The following is a 10,774-nucleotide window of genomic DNA, read 5'->3' as shown; positions in this document are numbered from 1 at the left end:
GCGAGTGGTTAGTGGGGGTGGTTGAAAAAGTTGTGTAATATCTCCAAACATCTTCAGGATTACACAAATATTAAAGTGCAGGTCTAACAAAGATAGTTGCTAATGTTAAAATGAAACAGAAACTTATCTTTGTTGCCCATGTGCTAATCAGCGTTGTGAGCTGCTTTTGTCAAACAAGCTGGAGATTGTTCAGTGTGTTCATCATGAAATCATCAAGATAGATGGCTAAGCTAGCTGTGTTCCACATGCATCCAGGAGTGTTCCCCCAGAACCTGAGGGTGCTAAAGATCAAGTCCACAAAGGGGACTGACCCAGCGAGGAGACAGCAAGAGTTTTTACTGTATCGGAGCAGTAAACATGGAGATGGGGCTAACTATGAAGATTAATGTCACAATAAGGATCTACATTGCAGACAACCTAGAAACAGTATCACAATGACTCTATACAAACACATCTAACACACTTGGGTAACAAGACTGCATACACAAGATGAGGTAAGCTTATTAACTGGGAAGTAAGAGAATCTGATCAAGCTGTGGCTTGATAAATTGCCCGCATGATCTCTGCCGTTTTTCATTAATCCTACTGAATAATTATTCCTCTTTACTCTATTTACTGTGATACAAAAAATTTTTTTTTTTTTTTTAAAAAAAAGGTAGTATCAGAGCTGTCTGAACAGCTTGAAAGTGTAAAGATCTCTATACATAACTCTATTTCTAGACAAAGGAGCACCTGCCTGTTTAGTCTTCCCAGAAGTATATCTTTTCAGTTCTGGTATCATCTTTATAAATCTGTGTTTCACCTTCTCTAGTGATTCTATATTCATTTCATAGAATCCCTACAGTGTGGAAACAGGCCCTTTGGCCCAACAAGTCCATACCAACCCTCAGAGCATCCCACCCAAACCCATTCTCCTATAACCCACCTAATCTACACTTCCCTGAATACTACAGGCAATTTCGCATGGCCAATTCACCTAGCCTGCACATCTTTGGACTGAGAGAGGAAACCAGAGCACCAGGAGGAAACCCACCCAGAGACGGGGAGAATATGCAAACTCCACACAGACAGTCGCCCGAGGGTGGAGTTGAACCAGGTCCCTGGCGCTGTGAGGCAGCAGTGCTAACCTCCTGTTATTTATCACATTGTTGATCATTAGTAATTTGAATGTGGTGACTAGATAAATGAAAGAAAAGAACTCAATGCCTAATAACCATTTGAGGTACCTAGAGTTGCTGTGAAATAAAGGGGAGTACGATTTCTTCATAATTTTGGAAATTAGGTTTCTGTTCAATTAGCACTAAATTTCAGCATTATTTCAGATAAGCTGACACCAAGGTTATTGAATGCAAGTTATTCAGAATGTAAAGCAGGATTGTGCATTTGTACATCATGGGATATACTAGGGGTCAATGATAGCAGTTTAATTTTTCAAAATACACACCAGAAAGGATGTGCTTTTTTCAGTATTCACAACAGATTGAAACCCTGCTCCAGTTTTTGAACATGCTGGCAATGCAATTGCCATATAACCAAATGCCTCGTTCTTCCAAAAAAGTTGATCATCCACTCTGTTTCTCAACATACAACCATCAGCTTATATATAAGGTCTCCTTATGTTGCAGTCATCCAAATCTTGGAATTAATATTTCACTCTCCTACTTAATCTTTCAAATGTATCAGTAGAAAACCAGACAGAATGCAACAAATTTTCACTCGTCAGTCATCTATTGTACAAGTTAACACCACGTCCTTAGAATGTGCATATCTCCAGGCAGAAAATTATAAAAATGCACATATCTCGTTAATTGCCACATCATACAGTAGGCAGTCATTCTCCATTTCTTTCAAGTTCTTCTAACCCACGCTCCAAAATTATCTACATTAGATTGTCATTTAACATTTGAAAACCTAACTAGAATTCTATGTTTCTAAATACTTAGTCTCCTCCACACATTTTATATCATCCTGTCAGCAGAAAATACAGAAATGTTCCTATTAATCTCCTTTTCCAGGTTACTTGCACATTAACTTTTGAAGTTGACAGATTCCTATAGTTGGTCTGTTTTTTGTGACTTTTACGATGTGAGTCCACGTTTCCAAACCTCTAAAATCTAATACTTGGTTCTAAACAGCACCTAACAGCACAATGATGTGTAGCTTGGAGGGGAACTTGCAGACGGTATTATTCCCATTCATCTGACCTTGTCCTTCCAGATGTAAGCGGTAATAGGTTTGAGTGGTGCTGTCTAAAGAATCTTGGTGAGTTGTTGCATTGCATCTTATAGATGGTACACACTGCTACAACTGTGGGTCCATGGTGGAGGAAGTTAAGTGTTGAAGACGCTAGATCGAGCGATAATCAAACAGGGTGTTTCTTTTCCTGGATGGTGAAGAAATGAGTGTTTGCTGGAGCTGCAATCATCCACAGAAAGTCCCTTGGAGGGGTGAGAAAGTGGTACTGGCTCAGAATTCTCAGCCTCTGACCTGCTCTTGTATTCACAGTATGTATATGGTTATTTCCAGTTCAGTTTCTGGTCAATGGTAAAACCCAGAATGCAGACTATCTTGACAGACTATAATTTTTATTTTTGCAATTGTTTACCATAATGGTCTATCACTGAATAGTCACAAGAGGCTGCCAAATGTATTTTTGACAAAACAGCAAAGTTCATTACACCTAAAAAAGAAAAACAAAGTACTAATTCATTCCATTCCATACAAGAACTAGTTGAAATAGTCTTATAAAAATAATCACAAATAAAAAGATTCTTATTATGCTAAACAACAATCTTACAGATTCTCAGACTTCAGTGAAGGGTCAGTCTGCTCCACTTTCAACTACCTTCTTCAGTGGCACACTTGTACAAGCCATTTAAAAACAAAATGGATTTTATGATTGGATGAGATTAGGAGCCCGCTGTACAGATGGACAGAATGGTCTTCCTCATCCATAACGTCCTTGTAGTTTTTAGTCAACTTGGTGCAGTCGGTTCATGGTGTAGAATGTTGTGTTCAAATCTAAAGTCTCACCATTGATAAACATACCTCCCTTGATAAGCTGCTCCAAAAGTAGCCTTCAAGTAAATTCAGAGAACGAATTCAATGATACAAAGATAAAAAAAGAAATAAGAGTAGGCCACTCAGCCCTTTCAGCCTACTCCACCATTCAATAAGATCATGGCTGATCTGATTTTAACCTCAGCTCTACATTCCTGCATATCCTCAACAATCTTTCATCCCCGTGGGAATCAATAGTCTATTTACCTCTGCCTTAAAAATACTTAAAGATTCTGCAGTTGCTCCCTGTTGAGGAAGGGAATTCCGAAAACACCGAGCCCTCAAAGAAATGTTTCCTCAAAATGTCTTAAATGGTTGACCCCTTTTTTTAAGCTATAACTCCTTGGTCTAGATTCTCCCACAACCGGAAATTCCTTTCAAAATCTACCTGGTCATATCCCCTCAGGTTTTTGTATGTTTCAATTAAGTCACCTCTGACTCTTTTCATCTCAACAATACAGGGCTAGCCTGTTTAGCCTTCCTCAAAAGGCAAATTGCTCACTCCAGGTACAGTATTAGTCCAGTAAACCTTTCCTGAACAGCTTTCAGCATGTTAATATCCTTCTGCAAATACATTGATCAGTACTGTACACAATGGTCCAGATATATTCTTACCAACGTCTCAAATAGCTGAAGCATAACCTCCCTATTAGTGCATTCAATTCCCCTTACAATAGGACATGACATTCTGTTGACTTTCATAATTACTTGCTTTACCTGCATACTAAAAGTCTGTGATTCATACATTCTGCATCTCAGAGCTCTTCAACATCATTTAGAGAGAATGAAAAAGATGTGCACTTTCTGCTAAAAACTGACAATTTCACAATTTGCCACATTGTACTCCATTTGCCAGATTCATGCCCATTCACGTAACCTATCACAGTCCCTTTAACAACTCATATCCTTTACACAACTTACTTTTCCACCTATCTTTATGTCACCAGCAAATTTAACTACCATACCTTCAGTCCTGTCTTCCAAACTATTTCTATAAATTGTGAAGAGTTGAGGCCCCAGCACTGACCCCTGTGGCATACCACTTATGAAATCCTGTCAGCCTGAAAAAACCTATTTAGTCCCACTGGCTGGCTAGCAGGATGCAGACAATCTTCTATCAATGCCAATATGCTATCCAGATTGAACATCCCTCACAAAGGAGACAAAGTTTTAATACAATCTGGTGCTACAAAGTGTCACTGGTGTCAGGATGGTTGCTGAAAAGTCTGTGGGATCTGTTTGGATCGCATCTGCTGAATGATGTTCATTGTGGAGTGTTTGTTATCTCATGCTTACCTCATGTTAATTCTGCATATTACAGTATAATTTGTATAATATGCACTCTTCTGTTTTTCTTTTTAAACCTTGCATATTAAAACTCTTCACCAGTAAAGTAACTTTATTTTCCAAGTAACTGAGGTTCCAAGCCTTATGTACTTTGAACAAGAAAAACAATTATTGGTCTCTAACTGAATTAGAAATTAATTTGGCGGGCACCTCAATGATATTAAAAAGAAGTAACCTTGCCGGCGATCATAATATTGGGAAGTGAGGCAGCCAGGTTGACTACAGCAAATGACGTTTCCATAAAATAAAAATAAGGTAAATAATCATTATGATTTATTTTGTGTATGTTGGTTGAAGGATAACTACTGGTCAGGGCAGTGGACAACCTTTCTTTTACTCCTTGAAAATTGCCATAGGATCATTTAGATTTGTTTGAGACAGTAGACAAGATCCATGTTCATTACTTCAGCCAAAGATGGGACCATCAGCAGCACTTTGTAGAACACTGCACCAAAATGTCAGTCGAGATTAAGTGCTTAAGCCTCTGAAATGATATCTGAAATTACGGACTCAGATGCAAGGAACATAATACCAGCATCAAATCTTTCCTCAAGTCAAAGATAATATTTGCTGCACCTATTGATACTGGTAAGTATTTATTCCAAATAATGATATTTTAAAGTTGCAACATTTGATTATTGATCAGAATGTCACAGACCAAGTAATAACAAAATCAAATTCACAGTTTCAGCATCCAAAAAGTACCTAGTGAAAACCAACAGTATAGGACAAACATCCATGCCTTGTTTATCATCCCATATGAAGCATTCAAAATAGAACTACTAACCAAAAATATTCTTTCTAATTGATCCTGAACATCCTTCATTCCTGGAAAAGCAGCAACTCCTTGAATCATTTCGACAAAAATGCAACCCACACCCCTGGAAAAAGAACAAAGTATTATTACTTGATCATTTATTTAAAATTTCTAAATTGCTGAAACTTGAACACTGTAGTTGGCAGAAAGTAATGACAAAATGTGACATTTTAAATAGTCGAACCACTTTTATTTAAGGCCACAAGAGCAGAATTAAGTACAAATGTACCCCCTTGCTACCCAATAATATAATAATTTATTAAAAAATTAACATATCACATTCTCACGTTTTTAACTGAAAGTCAAGAAGAAAAATAATTATTGTAATTTGTACTTAGCAATGTGTGCAGGGTAAACCATTAAGAACCCCCTTGAGTAGTTACAAAGCACAAAACAGATTATTGGAGTTAAAATCTGCCTAATCTTGAATGAAGGGGGATCTATTGACCAAATTACCACACATCATTTACTTTTATTAGAACAATGTTAGGCAAAGGCCGAAAACATAAATCTTAATCAGTATTCAAAACCGTAATTCACACTTCCTCTATTAGGGAGCAGTGACTGAGTTTGGAATAGTTCCATCAGTCGTCTTTGCCACTAAAAAATATCTGTAGCACCACAGGTTTGAAAGCTGAGCAAGGCTGGGTGAATGTGCAAGAAACTGAAAAGTATTTTTATCACATATAATCCAGTTTTTAAATCATGGCAGCTCTTATTGCAGCAGACCACAGAAGTAGGGCACAGATTTAGAACCTCAGTTGTTTACATGGTGACTTCTTTAAACCAGTCAGGCTCAGAAAATGCAGAATATTCTACAGAGAAGGAGGGAGAAGAAAAGTCAACGTACAAGTCTCCTTTGGTCACTTGTACCCGTTCCCAAACAGTTGCACAGCAGTACGGATAACCATAGGTATGTTTGAGAAAGTGGGTTACGAGAAAATTGTTTGCAAACCACAAGATTAAAAATAACTGGTAATTTATGTTACAGGTTAAAAGGGTAAATATATGTAAATACCAAGATGCTGCAGTAATTTTCCTCTATTATGCAAAGTTGATCCCCACGTTCAAAGTACAAGATGGGGTTTTGGGGAAGAAAGAAACAGACATTGGGGAGGTGATGGCCAATGGTATTGTCGCTGGACTGTTAATCCAGCAATCCAGGTAATGTTCTAGGGTCGAAGGTTCGAATCACTGCCATGGCAGATGGTCGAATTTGAATTCAATTTTAAAAATCTGCAATAAGAGTCTACTGATGACCGTGAATCCATTGTTGATTGTCAGGATAAACCCATCTGTTTCACTAATGTCCCTCAGGAAAGGAAAATGCCATCCTTACCTGGCCTGGCCTACATATGACTCCAGACCCAGGGCAATGTGATTGACTCAGAACTGCCCTCTGACGGGCAATAAATGCTGGCCTAGACTGCAATACCCTCACCCATGAATGAGCATGAAACATAGCGAAGCTATGGTAGCTACTGCTGACTGTCTTCCAGATTCTATATTTATTCTTTCATCCAAAAACTTACTCTTCTCCCTGCAGCAGGAACAAGAGGAGCAGCAAAGGCTTCCTGCAAGGCATGCTGCTGGCAAAGTCACACTAATTTTTAATATGCAATAGTCACATGCCCTTAGCATTTAGTCTTCAGCTTGAGGCCTGTTCAAACTTACTTAATGATTACTAACATTTTCAAACACTCACAGTACTTTTTACAAACTGTTCTAAACTTTTACACATCTTTAACAGGCACCTACCAATCTGAGATAACAAGGTGCAGAGCTGGATGAACACAGCAGGTCAAGCAGCAGAGGAGCAGGAAAGCTGACGTTTCGGGCCAAGACCCTTCTTCAGAATTGACCATCAGCACATTGCACTTGTCACTGACCAAAAGCTTAACTGAACAAGCCAATTCCACAGCACTGATACAACAACATAGGCATTTTGCAAAAGAATGGTTCACTGCCTTAAAGTCTTCATGATCTAAGAGGCATACATCAGTAGTGCAGTGAAGCATTTACCACTTAGCTGACTGGATGCAACTGGCAAAAACAAAATTATGAAGCTCAACACAAAGCAGAGCAGTTTGCTCAGGGCAATGGGGAGTGGAAAATCAATGTGGCACAACTGGTGCCACCTACCTCCTGACAGCTTGTTAAAAGAATTCCTTTGAACTCTGAACTAAGACTAAGGCTATCAAAATGAGTCTTAATGAGTGGAAAATTCAAGTGAACAGCTGAAGAATGTGAAGAATGGAGTCACACGATGGTACTAAAAGGGGGCTGGAGAAACACTGCAGTCCACCAGCATTTGTGAAGAGACAATGTTAACATTTTGATCTGACATAACTTTTCCGGCATGTTCTGTTGTTATTTCAGATCGCCAGCATCCAGAGTACTTTGCTTTTGTTTAAGCAATGGGATTGGCCTTAAAGGCTTTGCTCATAAACTGTGACAGAATAAGATGAATACCAATAAGTTTTCCTATACTAAGCCATAACAGCTACTTTAGACAAAATAAGAAGGGCATTCATAAAAAGGGGCATCACCGTGGCTCAGTGGTTAGCACTGCTGTGTGAAGTGCTGGGGACCCAGGTTTGATTCCACCATCAGGTGACTGTTTGCGTGGATCGTGCACATTGTGTGTCTGCGTGGGTTTCCTCTGGGTGCTCCGGTTTCTTCCCACAGTCCAAAGATGTGCAGGTTAGGTGGATTGGCCATGCTAAACTGCCCATAACGTTGGGGACTGTATAGGTTAGGTGGATTAGCCATGGGAAATGCAGGGTTACAGGGACAGGACAGGGAGGTGGGTCTGGGTGGGATGTTCTTCAGTAGGCTGGTGGGGTGTTGATGAGCAAAATAGCGCACTTTCAAACTGTAGGGATTCTATGATTCATCCAGATTATATCAGTAATCAGATTCTTCACTATAGAGAACTTGCATTTTGGAGACCTGTAACCTCATTGAAAATACATCTATAAGGTGTTCCATTGTCCAATTCGAAATAGTCTTAGCATTTCAATTCATTTCTAAAACTAGTTCTCTCCTTGGTAAATGTTTGCTATAGAGACTCTGTGGCTTTGATATGGTCTGAAAATTGCACATAGCATTAGGACAACAGTCTATTAAGACATCAATAGCTCTTTGTTCTTAAAATCCACAATGTTATTTCTGACCACAAGGAGTTGTTATATGTTCCTGCACTTGTACTTTCAGGGAATTACACGTTTCAGCCTTAAGGTCTCAGTTGATTTATATCCTTTAGCGCCTTTTCAATTAATGCATACTTTTATTCTTTGATTTCACAACTGCACCTTTTGTTTTACACGTCATTGGTGGATATATGGTTAACCCTTACATTGCTGAATGTTCATTAAATCTCGAATCATAGAATTCCTACAGTGTAGATAGAGGCCATTTGGCCCATTGAGTCTGTACTGACCCTCCAAAGAGCATTCCCCCAATCCACCTAACCTGCACATCTCAGAACTGTGGGTGCGCCCAGCAGAAACCCACGCAGTCACAGGGAGAACCTGTCTTTCTAGGCAGTCACCCGAGGCTAGAATCGAACCCAGGTCCCTGGCACATGATGCAGCAACACTAAAGATTGGGCTACTATGCCAGCCTTCTGTGGCCAGTTATTGATTTTAAAACATGCCCCTAACTGCTGCAAGACAGTGGTTTTTACGGTTGTGCATGATCCTCCTTTCCATTCTTGAAGCTATGTTTTACATTGAGATCCTTCCTGTCTGCAAGAGTCACGTGCACATCGAGGAAGAACTGAAACATTGCAATCAGTGTGTCAGCTATATTATGATTCTTTCCACATCGTTAATTCTCATTGCTTTGTATGAATGTTTTAAGTTCCAGTTTTAATTTACATATCTCAACCTTTGGATGTACTTCCTTCGTACGTGAAACACAGCGAAACCTAAAAATTACTGACACCTATGGTATCATTTATTTGGCGTCCTTATTTTCGAGGAGACAATCATTTGGGGATTAAAGGAGTGAACCAAATATTCCAGCATTGGTAGGATCTCCTGCAGTGTGCTCCTTTCTTTCCCACTCTAGCCTGGAATCATGATTAATTCTGGCAGCCTGCCATCAGGATGCAATTTTAGTTCATTTGCCGGTTGTTTGGTTTCCCAGGCCCTCGCCTGCCAGATCTCTCTGTCGAGGGGGTGATGTCTGGTTCTTATGTTGGCAAACTCGACAGGGTCAAGTGGTTGCTGCAGAGCTGGACTGTCTAGCAGTCTCCAGACAAATTGCAGGTCAAATAATGTATCACAGACATGTGCCTGGCATCACTGCCTGCAACTATTAACGTCTGAAATGCTAGGGAGTGGGTAGGGATCTCTTGGTACATTATCAGCGTTCAGTAGCAGAATTCCCAACTCCAGGGTGAGGCTTTCCTGAAGGTTAGATCATCATATGCTGACAAATGTTATTGGATAAACCTTATAAAGATTGGGTTCCCACAGTGCCCAGTCTTTATGTGTGGCTTTCCATTACTAATAATATCCCTATGTTTCTCCGTTCCAGTAGTCCCTCGATTGCCTAGTATTTTCAAAATGTTTCTTGCGAAGATATATACAAAATATCTATTCAGTACCTCTGCCATTAGAACTCTACATTACAATTTCACTCGCCTGATTAAAACAAATGTGTTTTAAAGTGAGCCAATCTCTTTCTTATTACTTGCCTCTCATTATCTTTTGCTAGCTTAGTTTCATATTTTCTGTACTACGACAGGCAAAGCAGGTTAACGCACAGGCTCATGACAGGCAGAGAGTTAATAACAACACAAGCCATAGTGACGTGGTAAGCAGTCAGCATGGGAATTTTCAAACCATCAAACATCTGTAAACATTCCAAATTAGTGTCATGTCCAAGCTGTTTGGTGGATTTCATATTCTTGCATCGTCAATTTATATAATTATAAAACAAAAAAAAAGGGAGATTCCGGGTCTGTTGCACAGCAGGATTCGGACCAGGAAAATGACAAAATTATACAAAATAAATTTTACAAACTTAAAAAGGTATGCTACAACAGCACTCACTGAAAGTACCAAGTAGTCTTTAGCCCACATGTCCAATATTTAAATATTCTTCATCTGATCCAGCACACCACCAGCTGGGAAAAGGTCAGGACTGGACTTAAGATAATAAATCTGGCTATTTGAATTTGGCATTTCACCTGTATCTATGCTTTGACCCACTTGGGGAAGAGTGCAACAGATGCAATGCAAGTACTTAAAGGCACTCAGTTTTAGTAACATTTATTAGATAACATCACAAAGAACAGCATGGACTACAACAAGGGAGAAGTAGGTTATGTATTTACACTTTTGGGCCCAATAAATTTTTCCCTTCACCACTGCTTTGCCCTCCGCCCCCCACTCAAAATATCACATTCTAATTGATTGGTCTATACTCATTAGCTGGGGAGCGTTAGTCATTAGTTACATTCTCAGTTCTCTGAAGGAACCAATGAAGTATAAAGATATCCTCTAGCCATAGTCCACTGGGTACCCACATTTCCCAGCA

At 39.4% G+C, this 10,774-nt stretch overlaps 1 protein-coding gene across 1 annotated transcript in view; it reads right to left on the bottom strand.

Annotated features, from left to right (window-relative positions):
- Positions 1-10,774, bottom strand: part of cdk14 (cyclin-dependent kinase 14) — a 365,296-nt gene that overhangs the window by 60,819 nt on the left and 293,703 nt on the right. Inside the window, 1 exon segment of the mRNA XM_048607904.1 lies at positions 5,195-5,288. Coding sequence (XP_048463861.1) covers positions 5,195-5,288 — 94 coding nt within the window.

The sequence above is a fragment of the Rhincodon typus genome, chromosome 2 (assembly GCF_021869965.1).
Source record: "Rhincodon typus isolate 14 chromosome 2, sRhiTyp1.1, whole genome shotgun sequence".
In the NCBI taxonomy this organism is placed as follows: Eukaryota; Metazoa; Chordata; class Chondrichthyes; order Orectolobiformes; family Rhincodontidae; genus Rhincodon; species Rhincodon typus.
Note: the sequence above shows the minus strand (reverse complement) of the source record. Positions and strands in the feature narration are given on the sequence as shown.